General features: G+C 43.9%; 1 protein-coding gene and 1 long non-coding RNA gene across 9 annotated transcripts in view; one reads left to right on the top strand and one right to left on the bottom strand.

The window, feature by feature from the left end:
* The window catches only part of LOC139228745 (uncharacterized), a 107,210-nt gene that overhangs the window by 19,572 nt on the left and 69,982 nt on the right, over positions 1-17,656 (top strand). The gene's annotated exons all lie outside the window — the stretch shown is intronic.
* Positions 8,206-17,656, bottom strand: part of crsp7 (cofactor required for Sp1 transcriptional activation, subunit 7) — a 154,963-nt gene continuing 145,512 nt past the window's right edge. For all 6 annotated transcript variants that reach the window (XM_070860060.1, XM_070860059.1, XM_070860054.1 and 3 more), the window contains exon 3: positions 8,206-11,280. In XM_070860060.1, the coding sequence (XP_070716161.1) occupies positions 9,469-11,280 (1,812 nt within the window). In that variant the 3' untranslated portion in view covers positions 8,206-9,468. The remainder of the gene's footprint in view (positions 11,281-17,656) is intronic.

The following is a 17,656-nucleotide window of genomic DNA, read 5'->3' as shown; positions in this document are numbered from 1 at the left end:
GGACGTCTCAAAGCGCTTTACAGCCAATAGCTGGAGATGGGCCACAAACCAAACCATTCATAATTGTCCATTTAATAGCAGCAAAGATTTCTAGTTCGTCCTGATCTTTATCGCTAAGTTACTCACTTGGAAATCATGAGACCAATTATTTAGTAACATTATGGCTATCACTTGGACTCCTGCTCCTATTTCTTATGTTCTTATATTGTGAGTGGTGCCTTTGAAGTTTGGGCGGAGTTGTACACATCCTGTTGCTGACCGGTTATTCTGCTATTTAAACAACCTTTGGCATTGACGACAACTGTAGCTTAGACAGGCCACGTCCTGCTATTGATTTAGTAACTAGGGTGCTTTTGGAACCAAGGTTTATTTACAAGTGTAAAAGTGGAAGAGTTCCACTTCATGGATTAGTGACACTGTTTCACACAGGGGTAAGAGCCCTAAATCATTTAATGCTGCTGTCAGTACATAAATGTTATCTGGTGAACCTGTACTTTGCAATATGTATTACACAATTGGATTGTATATTGACATAAATATACAAAACAAAAGTGATACAAAAACAAAATACTGCAGATGCTAGAAATCAAATAAAAACAGAAAATGCTGGAAACACTCAGTAGGTCAGGTGGCATCTGTGCAGAGTTAACATTTCAGGATCATGACCTTTTGCCAGAACTGGAAAGTTAAGAGAAGCTACAGGTTTTAAGTAGAGGTAGGGAAAGCAGGGTGGGGACAAGTAAAGAAACAAAAGATGGTCTAGGAGAGGAGTAAATGTGAGTAGCAGAATCATCAACAGCTGCCATCCGAAAGAATGGGGGCAAAGGTTATAATTTGAAATTGCTAAAGTCAGTGTTGAGTCCGGAAATCTGTAAAGTGCCGAATCAAAAGACGAGGTGCTGTTCCTCGAGCCTACGTTGAACTTCATTTGAACAATGTAGGAAGCCGAGGACGGAGAGGTCAGAGTGGCACTGGAGCGGAGAATTAAAATCGACCAATAAAGGGAATTAAGGGTTACGGGGAGCGGGCGGGTAAGTGGAGCTGAGTCCACGGCCAGATCAGCCATGATCTTGTTGAATGGCAGAGCAGGCTCGAGGGGCTAGATGGCCTACTCCTGTTCCTAATTCTTATGTTCTTATGTTCTATGACAGCCAACTCGGGGTCACTTTTGTGGACTGAACGGAGATATTCCGCAAACGGACACCCAATCTGCATTTGGTCTCCCCAATGTACAGGAGACTGCATTGTGAGCAGCGAACACAGTATACTGAATTGAAATATGTACAAGTAAATCGCTGCTTCACCTGGCGTGTTTGGGACCCTGTATGGTAGAAAGGGAGGCGGTAAAGGGCAGGTGTTGCATCTCCTGCGCTTGCATGGAAAGGTGCCGTGGGAAAGGGACTAATTGTGGAGTAGACCAGGGTGTTGCAGAGGCGACATTCCCTTCCTAATGCTGAAAGAGTGGAGGGAAGGATGCGTTTGGTGGTGGGATCACGCTGGAGGTGGTGGAAATGGCGAAGGATGATCCGTTTAATGTGCAGGCTGGTGGGGTGAAAGGTGAGGACAAGGGGAACCTTATTGTGGTTCTTGGAAAGGAGAAGAAGACAAGAGCTGAAGTGCGGGAAATGAAAAGGACACAGTTAAGGGCCCTGTCAACCGCGGTGGAGGGGACTCCTTGGTTGAAGAAAAAGGAAAACATATCGGAAACACTAGTATGGAAGGTGGCATTATCATAACAGATGCAACGGAGAATGAAATAGAATCCTTACAGGGAGCGGGGTGGGAAGAAGTATAGTCAGTCAATGTAGCTGTGGGCATCAGTGAGCTTATACTGAATATGGGTTGATAGCCTATCCCCAGAAATGGAGACTGAGGACAGGGAGAGGAGTTGGAGATGGACCATGTGAAGGTGAGGGAAGGGTGGAAATGGGAAGTAAAGAAATGAAATTTTCCAGTTCGGGGCGAGAACAAGAAACGGCACCAATAGTCATCAATGTACGGGAAACGCTTCTGAAAATAACATTAATAGATTTTCCTAAAGGAGACCACTGTTGAACTACAACAGGAACGTTTAGTAAAAACCATCAGCGATTAGCTGTAGATGAGGAACAGGCACTACTGCATGTCACATAACATCAACTTCAGCTCCATTGAGATGGGGGGGGGGCAAGAACCTACAAGCAAGTTCCCAATTCGATCCATCAGTGTGAGGAAGTACTGAACAGGTACCCACCTTGTCCTATTGTTTTTTTTTGGGGGGGTGGGATCAAAGAATTGTGCAATGTTGCTCGTGCCTATTCGTGGCCAGCTTCAGAGTATATACATAGAATTTACAGCACAGAAACAGGCCATTCAACCCAGCTGGTCTACACTGGTGTTTATGTTCCACACGCCTCCTTCCATCCTACTGCATCTAACCCTATCAGCATACGCGTCGATTCCTTTCTCCATCAGGCACTTATCTGGCTTCTCCTTAAATACATCTCTGCTCGTCACCTCAACCACGTCATGTGGTAGCAAGTCATACATTCTCACCACTCATTAGGTTTTAAAAAAAGTTTCTCCTGAATTCCTTATTGAATTTATTAGTGACTATCTTATAATTATGGCCCCTAGTTCTGGTCTCTAACCTCTGCCCCAAGTGGAAACATTTTCTCGACATTTACTCTATCAAAACCCTTCATAATTTAAGGTCATCCCCCAGCCGCCTTTGTTCAAGAGAAAAGAGCCCCAGCCAGTTCAGTTCTTCTTGATGGTATCAGAACCGAGAGGTTGTACCTATCATTGTAACTTTTTTTGACTCTTTCTCCAGTACGTCTACATTGTTGTTGTAATATTGCACCTGGGTGTGAATCACTTGTTAACCTAGGAATGATGCGTAGCACAGGAAACTCAAATAGCTTTAACATAGAAAATCTCATCAAAAAATAGCAGCACACCTACTAGTTCACATAGGCACCAACTTGCCAATTTTGCCAGTCAGGTTTCATTTCAATACTATTATTTTTCATTTTTGGATACATGCTTTTTTTCCTCCAAACTCTTAATGAAATGACTATGAATCTATTTTCCTTCTTTACATCTCTCTGTCGCTTATCAGGACAGTTCAAAGGAATGCTACTCTTCATCTTGACTCTAGGAATTGCAGAGGGGCAACTTTTCCTTTCTGGGCAACACACTGACCTCCACTTGGTGACTCCCAAGAGTGCGAGGGAAGGATCAGGTGTTTTGCTGTGTGGGGTTTCAGAACCTATAACTCTGCCAGGTGACATGAACACATTCAGGCCAATTTCATTTGAAAAGCCTGCGTTAAAGACTTGATGGTTATTTCCTAAAATAAAAATAAAATTTGTTAAAGGTAACTGAAAGTGTGTGTCAGGACGATCTTAAATCAAAATATTCACAGAGTTTTGTTGACAATCAAGTATTGGCTGGAATTATTAATTCTGACTTTGTAAAATAGCTGAAAGATGACTCTGAAATTCCTCTCCGCAAAAACTATTTGGGATTTCAAGGCCTTGGAGAGGGTGCAGAGGAGATTTACTGGAATGGTAGCAAGCACGAGGGACTTCAGTTATGTGGCGAGACTAGAGAAGCTGAGAGTGTTCTCTTTAGAGTATAGAAGGTGAAGGGGAGATTTAATAGGTGTTCAAAATGATGGTGTTTTTTTGATAGGGAGAAACTATTGCCACTAGCAGGAGGGTCATTAACCAGAGGACACAGGTTTAAGATAATTAAAACCGGAAGAGGCAGCAGACCTGGGCAAGGTCTGAGTGAGGGCAGAGCGAGAGCGGCAATAAAAGGAGTGCGGAGTGCAGGCCCGAGGCCAGAGGAGGCAGTGGACCTGGGCAAGGTCTGAGTAAGAGCAGAGCGAGAGCTGGAGTAACTCAACAGAGGCAAAATTCGAAAGAGTGTCATCTTTTGCTGAGCTGAGATGGGATGGGATTTGGCAAAAGTGGACTGGAAACAGCTACTTGATAGTAAATCAGTGTCAGAGCAGTGGGAGGCATTCAAAGGAGATCCTGAGGGTACAGAGCCCCTTAAAAAGGGTGGGGTTAACAAATCTAGAGCCCCCTGGATGTTAAGGGACATACAGGGTAAGATAAAGAAAAAAAAAAGGGAAGCTTATGACAGATACCGGGAACTCAACACTGAAGAAACTCTAGCAGTATAAAAATTGCAGAAGTGCAATAAAAAAAAAGTTATCAGGAAAGCAAAGAGATCATGAAAAAATGTTGAGTACAATCAGGGAAAACCCAAGGAAATGTTTTATAAATATATTAAGAGCAAGAGGATAACTAGAGAAAGAGTGGGCCTATTATAGACCAAAAGGAAATCTGTGTCTGGAGGCAGAAGACGTGGGTATGATTCTTAATGAATATTTTGCATCTGTTTTCACAAAAGAGAGGGGCGATGCAGACTTTGCAATGAGGGAGGAGGAGTGTGAAATATTAAGACGAGATAAACATAGTGAGAGAGGAAGTGTTAAGAGGCTTAGCAGCTTTGAAAGTGGATAAATCCCCCGGCCCGGATGAAATGAATCCCAGGCTGATAAGAGAAGCAAAAGAGGAAATAGTTGAGGCTCTGACCATCATTTTCCAATCGTCTCTGGCTACAGGTGTGGTGCCAGAGGACTGCTAATGTTGTACCTTTGTTTAAAAAGGAAGAAAGGGATAGACCAAGTAATTACAGGCCAGTCAGCCTAACCTCAGTGGTGGGTAAAATTATTGGAAAAAAATCTTGGACAGGATAAATCTTCATTTGAAAGACATGGATCACCAAGGACAGTCAGCATGGATTTGTTAAGGGAAGATCATGTCTGACTAACTTGATTGAATTTTGATTGAGAGTCGATGAGGGCAGTGGGTATGATGTAGTGTGTATATGGATTGTAGCAAAGCTTTTGATAAGGTCACAATTGGCAGACTGGTCACGAAAGTAAAAGCCATGGGATCCAGGGCAAAGTAGCAAGTTGGATCCAAAATTGGCTCAGAGGCAGGAAACAAATGGTAATGGTTGATGGATGTTTTTGTGACTGGAAGGCTGTATCTAGTGGGGTCCCGCAGTGCTGGGTCCTTTGCTTTTTGTGGTATATTTCAATGACTTGGACTTGAATGTTGGGGGTATGATTAAGAAGTTTGCAGATGACACTAAAATAGGCCGTGTGGTTGATAATGAAGAAGAAAGCTGCGGACTGCAGGAAAATATAAATGTACTGGTCAGGTGGGCAGAACAATGGCAAATGGAATTCAATCCGGAGAAGTGTGAGTAATGCCTTTGGGGAGGTCTAACAAGACAAGGGAATACACATTAAATAATATGACACTGAAAAGTGTAGAGGAACAGAGGGACTTTGGAGGGCAGGTCCACAGATCCCCGAAGGTAGCAGGCCAGGTAGATAAGGTGGTTAAGGTGGCATATAGAATACTTGCCTTCATTAGCCGAGGCATGGAATACAAGAGCAAGGACGTTATGCTTGAACTATAGAAGACACTGGTTAGGCCACAGCTGGAGTACTGTGTGCAGTTCTGATCACCACAATACAGGAAATATGTGATTGCACTGGAAAGGGTGCAGAGGAGATTTACAAGAATGTTGTCTGGACTGGAGAATTTTGGCAATGAGAAAAGATCGATGCTGGGTTTGTTTTCTTTGGAACAGAGGATGCTGAGGGGTGACCTTATTGAGGTGTATAAAATTATGAGGGGCCTGGATAGGAAGGACCTGTTTCCCTTGGCAGAAGGGTCAACAACTGGGGTCATAGATTTAAAGGGAGGTATAGAGGAGATACGAGGGGAAATTTCTTTACCCAGAGGGTGGTGGGGGTTTGGAACTCACTGCCTGAAAGGGTAGTAGAGGCAGAAACCCTCACCACATTTAAAAAATACTTGGATGTGCACTTAAAGTGCCGTAACCTACAGGGCTATGGATCAAGAGCTGGAAAGTGGGATTCGGCTGGCTAGCTCTTGGTGGGCCGGCGCGGACACGATGCGCCGAAATGGCCTCCTTCCATGCTGTAAATTTTTATGATTCGCTGAATTGGTAAAAGGACCAGAGGGGGAGATGAGGAGAAATTCTTAAACACAGCAAGTTGTAACGATTTGGAACGCACTGCCTGAAAGGGAGGTGGAAGCAGATCCAATAGTAGCCTGAAAAGCAATACCTGAAAATGAAAAATCTGCAGGGCTATGGGGAAAGAGCAGGGGAATGGGACTAATTAAATCGATCTTTCAAAAACTGGAAAGGGCACAAGGCTCCTTTTCGTGTTAATTCATCCTACTTCGGCTCAGCTACTCTTTCAAGCCAGTATTTCCTAATGGCATCAATACTCACCCATGAAAGAAAATAATTTTTGTACAATTACTCATTTCTTCTCTCCTACCTCTGTGGCTGGAAGGTCTTTTGAAATTCACGGGCTTCACCTCCACATGAAGAACCGCCAGTTGGGCAAACTAGCAATCAGCGAACCAGCAGTCACCAACTTCAAGTGAAAACAGTACAGCACTGTTGACCGTCAGGGGAAAGGGAGAAACCACACAAGAGAATATTACGAGTTTATAATCGATGTCATTATTTCTTTTGGGAAAAAGGTTTTGAGAGATTCAAGCTTTAAATGGAAAAATACAATTCACACTACTTTTTCACATTCAATTCAAAAGGGACATTTTAAAGAAAGATGTGTGTGTTTCCAAGGCTGCCCTGTATCAATTTGTTTCCTCACAGATGCACGGGGCCACATTCACCAACGGGACCTTTCTTGACAAAATCCAAACCCAGGTGGCCATGATTGAGCTGGAATGGGATTCATTATCACCAGTGACATGAGCGGGCCAATGGATCTCCGCAGCTAAAATAATCCCAATGCAGCTGCATTGTTTGCTCAGCAAGCAGAACAGAGTTAAATAGAAGTAATCTACATACAATGACCATCGACAGCACCAAGTGACTTCCTCTGAATTATGACATACCATAGAGTAATTGCAGAAACTAGCAGGACTTCTGTACCTCACCCAAATGGTAATTTTTCATGCTGGAACCTTGGCGCCGTCAGCCTATTGAACCACAAGAGGCATCACAGTTGAGTTTGATCCTGGGCTTGCCCAATGCCACACTACTATAAGGCATTGCTAGATATAAGCAAAAACAAGAATCCAGGCCAATTTCCCCCTCCCTAACCCAGCACAATGGAGTGAACTGTAGCAACCTTCTTACTACCCTGGTCGAGATCAGGTGGCGATCCAAGCAGGAACCTTGTTACTCTCTGTAGCTCAGCTACTCACTGCTGAGCCTTTGGAAGAGCTCTCTGTTCTCTGTTAAATTCATTACATATCCCACATCTCAGTGGAAGAAATCAATATAGTTGTGAAAATAGTCTCAAAGGAAAGTTAAACAATCTCCAAAAGTACAGAGAACAGAGAGTAATTGGGGGGGGGGGGGGGGGGAAAAGAGAGAGAGAAAGAAGAAAATAAAGCATGGCAGACAAAGAAAGGGAGTTGGAAGAAATCAATGGGAGACAAGCAGAGAGTTAAACAAGTGATGCATATATCCAGTGATATTTACCTAATTTTTTCCCATTAAGACTAAAGGCAGCGATTCACATTAGCTGGTATCTGGTGCCTCACCTGGATTTCCTCCATCAGCAAGCCTGGTCAGAATTGGGAAGGCAAGCCACATCCAGTCACCTACACATGCACACATTTTCCAGTAGGAGTAATTGGCTAACAGGAACCCTCAATGTAACCCCACCTGGCTCAGGGGCACGGAGACCATGGGGCCATATCATTGCTCCAAGTGCAGATTATGGATGAAAAGCAGGATTTTTCCAGCCGAGCGTTCAGCATCACCCATACCTCGGAACGCAGATCTATGGAGCCATCAAGGAGGGATATGGCGTTTTATCAGCGTTTGAAACTAGAACAAGAGCAGTGCAGCTCCAATTTAACCAAAACATTTCACACCATATCAAAGTAAACTTACTGTGCTCACATCACATGTGAAACAGAAACCAGTGGAAGAATCCACTTCAGAATTAAAGACAAAATTGATAATCAGTTTACAGCTTGGGAGGCGAAACACATCGGAGTTTGTATTAACTTCTATCCTGTGTGATTAGTCAGATGTTTAAAAGTGCACAGTGATCTGCTTCTCTACTGTTAGCAAGCACAGATTCACCACAGAAGCCTTTTCTGAATAAAAGGGGACAGGTTTTTTGTGCAAATTTTTTTTTTATTGTTTCCACATTTATATCACAACGTGTCCACTTAAAAGGACCAAATAGCAAAGTCAATCCTTCTGCATTGAGGAACACAGAAGTCTAATTTCTGTACATTCACTAAGGCTTCTTGTTTTTGCGGTTGTGGTATGATGGATTCCATAAGGCAAACAATATCTAAAGGAATGGTAACAAGTATATCTCCAGCATACAAACAGATTCCTTTTGAAATTTTTTTTTTGAATTTTTTTAAAATCAACTTCTCAGTACAAAGTTGCAAACTAGTAGCACCCTCTTTTTTTTCCCACTTTGGGATTTGGAGAAGTGAGAACGTTTGTGGAGATCAAGCAAGAGGAGAGCAAAGCAGAGAACAAAATTATAAAGTCAACGTTTGAATTTTGGCTGGTGGCGGGAGAATAAAAAAAGCACAAACCAAATCTTTGACTTCCTAAAATAGATTTTTTTTAAAACATTTTTAAACCTAGATCATGAAGACCCAAGGATTTTATCCCCCGTTTAAACAGAAGACGACAGCAACTCGCGGCATGTGAAGACCTATGGAATGTTCGGGATGACGCTGTACTGTGCAAACGTTCACAGCCTGACATGATTTTTCACTTTAAAAAAAGTGTCCCAAAAAAAAAGAAAAAAAGAGGATGCGTGATGTAAATAAGAGATCTACAGTTTTTGCACATTTGTCTCACAGATATCTCACTGCCAAATTAAAGGGTTTTAAAAAAAAAGAGAAATTAAATCAAATAAATAGATGCATACTTCTTAAGGTAACATTATTCATTTAGTTTTGATGCCACATAAAGCTCCTGTACCTGCCCAAGACCGTATTCCAGCCTATTGTAAAGCGCTGGAACCTTTAAAGCCTCTATTCTCTCCTACAGACAAACTGCTCCGCACTGGGCTCCTCGACCCCTGGTTAAGACCGGCCCTAATCAGAGTGGGAAGTTGTTTATACAACAGAACCAACCACCCCTCCTTTTTTCCTTCACAACCTTCTCCTGTGCTCCTTTCCCTCCTTCGCAATTTTGGTTAAAACACTGATAGCAGCAAACTGCAGAAGAGAGGGGGGGAACGGGGGTTAAGGGTGGGGGGGAGGGACTTACACAGATGGGCTGAGAAACAGAACCTTCAAAACCTTAACCTGCATCCCGGAGGCTTTTGCTCGTTTCCAGTAAGTGGGAGCCACTTGCTTGCCGCCAGCTGACCTTATACCTCAAAGCACATCAAATGGGCAGTAGCGCTCAGTCTAGACAGACGTACGGCAGTATGTGCAATTGTCCCTGATCACCATGAGGGTCCAAAGATATGCCCTGCGTCCAATCATACCATTTGCCCTGGTTGTCCAAGCAACCGTTCACACCTGCCCAGTGTTGTTGGTGTATTCGGTGAACGTCCGAGTCTTTGATCTCCCTACTGACTCCAGGAAGTTCTGAGGGAGAGTCGGTAGGTACTAATACGTGGACCTCGCGGGCCTCTGTGCTAGGGCTATACCTGTGGCTTTCGTGCTGTAGAAACTCAACAATGTGACCTCCTGGGGGCTGCACTCCTGAGGATGAAAGAAGGCAGCTCTGTCTCGATAAGTATGACTGAATAATTTCATTTTTGGATAACTCCTTCCAGTTTGTTTGATCTAAAGTACTTTGCAAGTTTACCCTCTGTTCCTGTACAATTTCGATGGTTCGATGGGGCTCAGGTGGAACCGGGCTTTCAGCCTGAGATGAATCCTTGTGGGTTAAAGGTTTGATCTGCCCCGTAGCAGGATCGAAGGTAATTCTACGCTCTTTCAACCGTACAGGTTTTACACTTTCATCGATTACTTGTCCGTCTAAGTTCACCTGATAGTCTCTAGGCCTGTATTTTTTCTTGGATGACTTTTTGCTATCATAACCAAAAGAGGCACACTCATTTGAGGACAACTCTCCCATCGCTGCATCCGACTCATGACTGTGCAAGGATTCCCTGTGATGTGAAGTTGATGAATTGGGGCTGTGCGAGGGGTATGGAGAGTCCTGCAGCTGTAGTGTTGACACAGAATGGTGCTGCAGTTGGTTTTCACCAAGGGTTTCTAAACCAGGTGTATGTCCGAGCCGATCAATGGAGCTTTCCGTCTCTGGTGGGTGCAAGCCTTTTGCCTGGGGTGGCAGAGGTGGTGTCGTGGCTAGCTGCAATACAGGCACGGGGGATGGCACCTGAATATTGTTCTTGGGTACGTGGGACGTTGTCCTATCGGAATCAGGACCTGTGTGAGCAGACGTTCCTGTAAAGCTCTGGGACGGGCTAGATACAGAGCCCTTGGGTGCATATGTTGAGGAGGGTTTCCCCAACATCTCCTGCTTAAGAGTCCTAGGGCTAAATGATTGACAGCGGGGGCTACTGGGTCGATAACGCCCCCCACAATCATCCGTTTTTCCATGCTGCTGCAGAATAGCAGTCTTTAGTAACGAGGAAGTGCTTGGGTTTCTTACAAGTCCTGGAGAACTGGTATGGGGTTTCACAGCATTGACTGGTATCTTGCTATGCTTGTCATTTTCATACGGTGCCTGGTGCTCTGGTCTGCTTTTGCCTGGGATAGTGTGGGTGTTTGTAGATGCCATATCTGGAGGACTTGGGAAATTTTCAGGACTGCCGCGTATTCCATTGGAAGGTGGTGGTGTAGAGTTCTGCAGCTGTTCATTATTGGCCTTTGGGACTTTGGACGGTGGCCCCTTCATGCCATCCCGGTGTTCCCCTTTCCGCTTCCGACTGCCCTGCTTGTCAGGAAGCAGAGAGTAGGAGTTGTGCACGTCATTCTTACTTTTCAGATCTGGGACTGGCTTGGCTCCCCCTGTTGCAGTGCTGGTGGCCAGAGATGGCAACTCATGCTTGTAGGCATGAGCTCCACCATTGGCTGAGCCGGGAGAGTTGGGAAGCGCTCTGGGCACAGACTCAATCTGGCCGACTGGCTCGACCAGCAACTTTTGCCAGCTCCGCAGCAGTTTCTTGGCACGCTTCGCAAGCTCCTCATTCTTGGTTTTCTTCCGTACATCATTGATGAGCTTCCCCAGCCTCGTTTCCTGGAAAGGCAAAGAACTAAATGTCAGTAAAAAATTCTGGCTTGAATAACCCTGCAGACATTGAGACGATTCAACTCATCCAACCTTCAGCATAGACCCCTTCTCTCAATCATTTGTTCCCTCTACCCAGCCTTCCCCTCATGCTGAATCAAGAATGGACATATTTTTGAATATCACATCTCAGTTAGCAACTGTTGTAGCACAAGGACTCACAGCAACTTGCAGTTATACAGCATCTTTACCGGAGAAAAATGTCCGAAGGTGCTTTATACAGATGCAAGTCTAGCCTAGTACACTAGTCAGCAGCCCTTTAGTTTAACTTGCAGTTTCTTAAATTTATAATGTCCTCTCACTCCTGAATTTGTATAATATCTCTCTATATTCCTCCATAACTACTTTTATTCTCGTTGAATTGCATTTTCCTGTAATCTTTTTCTATTAAGAGATTTAACTTCATTAACCACTGGTCATAATTCTTGCATTGTTTTGTTGCCCTGTGTCTGGATCTATAGATAAAAGTAAATGTTCTTTGGGAACCCAATAATGCTTTGTTTTTAAAAATAAGCAAATCTTCGATGACGATACTCAGTTAGATGATGCACTGTTTTGCATATTTTGCTTAAATATAGAAGTGTGAGACTTTAATGCTGTAAAGTCGAATTGGTTATCAGGTGAATTCATAGAGGTTAATTAAGAGTGCAGATATTCAGGCACTCAGCTTCAAATACAATAGAGGAGTGTGATGGACAGGAAATGTGAACTAAACACACTGCAGTCTGCACTGCTCATGGTGGGCACGAGGCTAATGCGATTCATCCGCTAAAAACGCTGGACAGGTAAACCATCATGGCCCAGACACACTACAAGTGTTGTGTCCCTCACCCCAATGCAAGCAACTATTATTCAGGAGTAACTGTCTGTACATATTGCCTCACCATCTTATTAAATAGTACTTGAAACTTGTGTTAATTTTTGAAAGATGTTTACAAAGGCAGGCAGCAGCAGTTCCAGTTCAGGAAACTGACCGTCTCACAGTTCGTAGGCAGCAACCAACATGGCCTCTCGTCCTGCGTCCCCGACCCCTCACCCCACGATCACCAGCCGCCCCCCCAACCTCGAGGTCCGAGGGCCCCCCCCACCGTAAAATTAGTACATTTCAAATGAGGAGGAAACCAGGCTTCACAGTTAATTTATTCCTTTCACTGTCTAAATTTAACGATCAGAGCAATTAAATATTAGGTAAAAAAAAAGGTATTTGCACTTTAATGCAGTCATAGAGCTGTGTATTGTCTGAAATAGCTGATCCGTATCATATGCTGTAAGCGGTACCTTTCTATGCGATGGAAAATGGTTATTATGAACTGCCCAGTACAGACAGTTGCCAGCCAGAAATATGGGACACACAAGTGGCGGGGACTGTACTGAAGAATTACCTGTGGTACTGCTCAAGTTTAGTTTTATTAGAACAGGAACATTATACCAAGCAAAATACAATGCGTTGCTCTGCTGCGCGAGTGGAAGTGTGTGCCACAAATTCATTGATATTAAGTAAACACTGACTGAGTTTATAGCCAAGTCAGTTAAGAAGCTTGTGACATGGTGACTCGTGCTTTCAGTTGTTGGGGATGCTCTCTGTACGTTGCAAATAACTGCTCAATTCTTTATACTTTCTAAAGTTGCTCATAAGTTTGGGCACAGGTTCCCAAACATTTTACGAGTCCCCCCTCAGAGATTAATGTCCCATGTGCGCCCCGCTCCATGAACCAGTATTTTTGCATAATTAATGTTAGTGTCGATATCTTTGATAACCCAGAATACTTCAGCAGTTTGGTCAGTTCGTCAGTTTTAATTTTGCTCCTTTATACTTATGGGGTTTAAGGTGAAGTCCAATCATATCATTTGAACTCATGGGTTGGGGAATCCCTGGGAGCTGCTCCCGCTTCGCTGGAAATGTGGCAGAAACTTCAGTAATGTGTGGAAACGGGACTTCCACTGAAGTAACGGCAGCGAAGCCGGAGCATCCGAGGAATATCCCAGTCAGTACGACAATTCTACTGAAAGGAAAACTGCGAGCCCCTCCCTGCTCCCCAGATTGGGGAACACTCCCAATGCAGGATGTACAATCCTCTACAGCGGGTCTGTAGTTAGGTAGCTTTGTGGGGGGGGGCGGAGAGAGAGGGAGAAGAGTAGGGGGTAGAACAGGGAGTGATGAATCATTGGAGGAGATAAATTGTTTTTTTTAAAATCAGGTAAACATTGAGGATCCATGGCTGCAGATGCAATTATTAATTTACTTCTCCATTTAAGATGACACCGAGCATGCAGCAACACCAAATTCAAGCAGGGCAAAATAAACTTTGCAGAAAGATGCAGAACAGGGAGAATAAAAGTATTTTTGAGGCAGAGAGTGTTTTTAAAAAGTCTGCTTATCTATTTCCTCTAAACATCGGGGGGGGGGGGGGCAAAGGGCTCATGAGGTACTTGATGCAGAAACAGACACTTCTCAGCTACAGAACTCAAGGTTATTTCTCTATGGCAGTAGGATTTCAGGGCACATGAGGACTTACAAAAATAAATTTATACAACAGAGGTACAACTTCTTTGGTTCAGGGAGTGAAACATTTAAATTGCAGACTTGAGTTTGCGAGAAGAGTCAGGAATCTGCCTGAGCGGAGGGGATTGTTGCAGCATTACCAATGGAGAAAATACGCTTGTTATAGCATGTTACAGCAGTCCACAATCTGGGAAAGAATCGCCGAGTTAGAGGGTGTGTTGTTTTATAAAGACAGAACAGCAGTTGGCTCTGAATTTTGGCACCCTTGACCCAAATATGGATGCAAGAGCTAAATAGAAACATAGAAATTTACAGGGCAGAAGGAGGCCATTTAGAAACATAGAAATTAGGTGCAGGAGCAGGCCATTCGGGCCTGCACCGCCATTCAATAAGATCATGGCTGATCATCGTGTCCGCGCCGGCCGACAAAAAGCCGCACGGCCCTTGATCAGCAGCCTTAAAGGTTAGATATAAACCTACAAACAATGACGGAAAGGCAAAGAACACCCAGCCCAACCAGTCCGCCTCATATAACTGCGACACCCCTTGTATTGAAAACATCTACACTCCACCCCAACCAGAGCCATGTGATCTCCTGGGAGAGGCAAAAACCAGATAAAAGCCCAGGCCAATTTAGGGAGAAAAAAATGCCCAAGTGAGAGCAGCTGCCCTTGATATCATGATTGCAGCAGCAAGGGCCCGTGGCAAAAATGGGAGTCAAGGGGAAAATCCTCCAGTTGCTGGAGTGGTACAGGAAATGGTCACAGTTGTTGGAAGCCAATCGTTGCAGGAAGCCAATCGTTGCAGCCCCAGGACGTTATTGCCCGAATTCCTCAGGGCAGTGTCCTTGGCCCAACCATCTTCAGCTGCTTCATCAATGACTCTCCCCCAGTCATAAAATTAGGACTGGGGCTGTTTGTGGACAATTTTACTGTGTTCAGCTCCATTCACAATTTCTGAAATAATGAAACCGCCTACAGCAGGACCTGGACAACATCCAAGTGGCAAGTCATTTGTGCCACAAGTGCCAGGCAATGGCCATCTCAAACAAGAAAAACACCCAATGACCTCAACAGCACCAGCACCAGGCCCCCCACCATCAACATTCTGGGGCATCATTGTTGAGCAGAAGCTGCAGTGGATCAGCCTCATCATTAGTTAGGTACTCCGTGGTGACTGACTCACTTCCTGACCCTTCAAAGTCTCTCCATCAACACAGCTCCAGTCAATAGTGTAATGGAATACTCACCATTTGCCTGGATGGGTGCGATCACAACACAGGAAGCTCGACACCGGCCAGGACAGAGCAGTCTGCTTGATCTGTGCCCCAAATATATCCACCCATCATACCATGAGTGCACTTTGGCTGCAGGATGTACAGCTACTTGCCAAATTTACCTCAAAGAACCTCGCAGCCCCGTGACTTCTACCATCTCGGGAGGACAATGGCACAAGATGAAGGGATGATGATCACCTTCAAGTTTTCCTCCTAATCATACACCAGCTGAACCTGAACATAGATCATCAATCTTTCGTAATTACTGGGTTAACATCCTGGAGTTCCTTACTAGGGATGGGCAATAAATACTGCCGTGCCAATGTTAAAAATAAAACAAAATTCAATGATAACAATACCTGCGCTGAAAAGCGACTAGTGGGCTTAGGATATGGAATCCCCGGGCAGAAAAAAGTCATGGAGCTAGAATCAGCAAACGCCTTTTTAAAGGAAAAGTTCATAACTATTTGACAAAGACATTTTTTGAAGCATAACCGAGGTTAAATGGATAGCTGCTTGAGACTTGGCCTCTTTCTGTGCTGCAAATTTCCATTGCTCAAAATGACAACAGATTCCAGCAGTACTCATGTCCGCTCCCTGGTCTCTTCTTCCACTACATAGATGACTCTGTCAATGCTGCGTCCTGTTCTTGCCTTCAATAAAAAAAAGCTTGATTTGCTGAGTCTTTTCAGCTCTTCTGTTTTTGATACAACAGATTTGCTGCTGACATAGTTGCACAGTTTTATCAATAGGTGGTGCTGCTACGCTTTATAGTAGCAATCAGTGTAACAGGAGCAAAACAACCCTTCGCATCAACATAGAAAAATGGTGGAGTAGGTCATTCGGCCCTTCGAGCCTGCACCACCATTCAACAAGATCATGGCTGATCATTCACCTCAGTACCGCTTTCCCGCTTTCTCTCCATACCCTTGATCCCTTTAGCCATAAGGGCCATATCTAACTCCCTCTTGAATATATCCAATGAACTGGCATCAACAACTCTCTGCGACAGGGAATTCCACAGGTTAACAACTCTCCGAGTGAAGAAGTTTCTCCTCATCTCAGTCCTAAATGGCCTACCCTGTATCCTAATACTGTGTCCCCTGGTTCTGGACTTCCCAGAAGTAGACTGGGAACACAGACTAAACGGTGGCACAATTGAGGAACAGTGGAGGACTTTTAAGGAGCTCTTTCATAGTGCTCAACAAAAATATATTCCAGTGAAAAAGGTAACAGAAGGGATAACCAGCCGTGGATAACCAAGGAAATAAAGGAAAGTATCAAATTAAAAACCAATGCGTATAAGGTGGCCAAGATTAGTGGGAAACTAGAAGATTGGGAAAATTTTAAACGACAGCAAGAATGAGTAAGAAAGCAATAAAGAAAGGGTAGATAGATTACGAAAATAAACTTGCGCAAAACATAACAGATAGTAAAAGCTTTTACCGATATATAAAACGGAAAAGAGTGACTAAAGTAAATGTTGGTCCCTTAGAAGATGAGAAAGGGGATTTAATAATGGTAAATGTGGAAATGGCCGAGACCGTAAACAATTATTTTGCTTCGGTCTTCACAGTGGAAGACACAAAAACCATGCCAAAAATTGCTGGTCACGGGAATGTGGGAAGGGAGGACCTTGAGACAATCACTATCACTAGAGGGGTAGTGCTGGACAGGCTAATGGGACTCAAGGTAGACAAGTCCCCTGGTCCTGATGAAATGCATCCCAGGATATTAAAAGAGATGGCTGAAGTTATAGCAGATGCATTCGTTATAATCTACCAAAATTCTCTGGACTCTGGGGAGGTGCCAGCGGATTGGAAAGCAGCTAATGTAACACCTCTGTTTAAAAAAGGGGGCAGACAAAAGGCAGGTAACTATAGGCCGGTTAGTTTAACATCTGTAGTGGGGAAAATGCTTGAAGCCATCATTAAGGAAGAAATAGCGGGACATCTAGATAGGAATAGTGCAATCAAGCAGACGCAACATGGATTTATGAAGGGGAAATCATGTGCAACTAATTTACTGGAATTCTTTGAGGATATAACGAGCATGGTGGATAGAGGTGTACCGATGGATGTGGTGTATTTAGATTTCCAAAAGGCATTCGATAAGGTGCCACATAAAAGGTTACTGCAGAAGATAGAGGTACACGGAGTCAGAGGAAATGTATTAAACATGGAGAGAGAATTGGCTGGCTAACAGAAAGCAGAGAGTCAGGATAAATGGGTCCTTTTCGGGTTGGAAATCGGTGGTTAGTGGTGTGCCACAGGGATCAGTGCTGGGACCACAACTGTTCAAAGAGATTTAGATAGGTTAAGCGAATGGGCGAAGGTTTGGCAGATGGAATACAATGTCGGAAAATGTGAGGTCATCCACCTTGAAAATAAAACAGTAAAAGGGAATATTATTTGAATGGGGAGAAATTACAAAATGCTGAGGTGCAGAGGGACCTGAGGGTCCTTGTGCATGAAGATTTTATTTATTTTTTTTTGAAATTCGTAGCCAATCGTTCCAATTCTTTGTCAAATCACAAACGCCAGAGG

Source organism: Pristiophorus japonicus, chromosome 18, assembly GCF_044704955.1.
Source record: "Pristiophorus japonicus isolate sPriJap1 chromosome 18, sPriJap1.hap1, whole genome shotgun sequence".
In the NCBI taxonomy this organism is placed as follows: Eukaryota; Metazoa; Chordata; class Chondrichthyes; family Pristiophoridae; genus Pristiophorus; species Pristiophorus japonicus.
The sequence above is the reverse complement of the archived record's forward strand: the minus strand, read 5'-3'. Positions and strand labels throughout refer to the sequence as shown.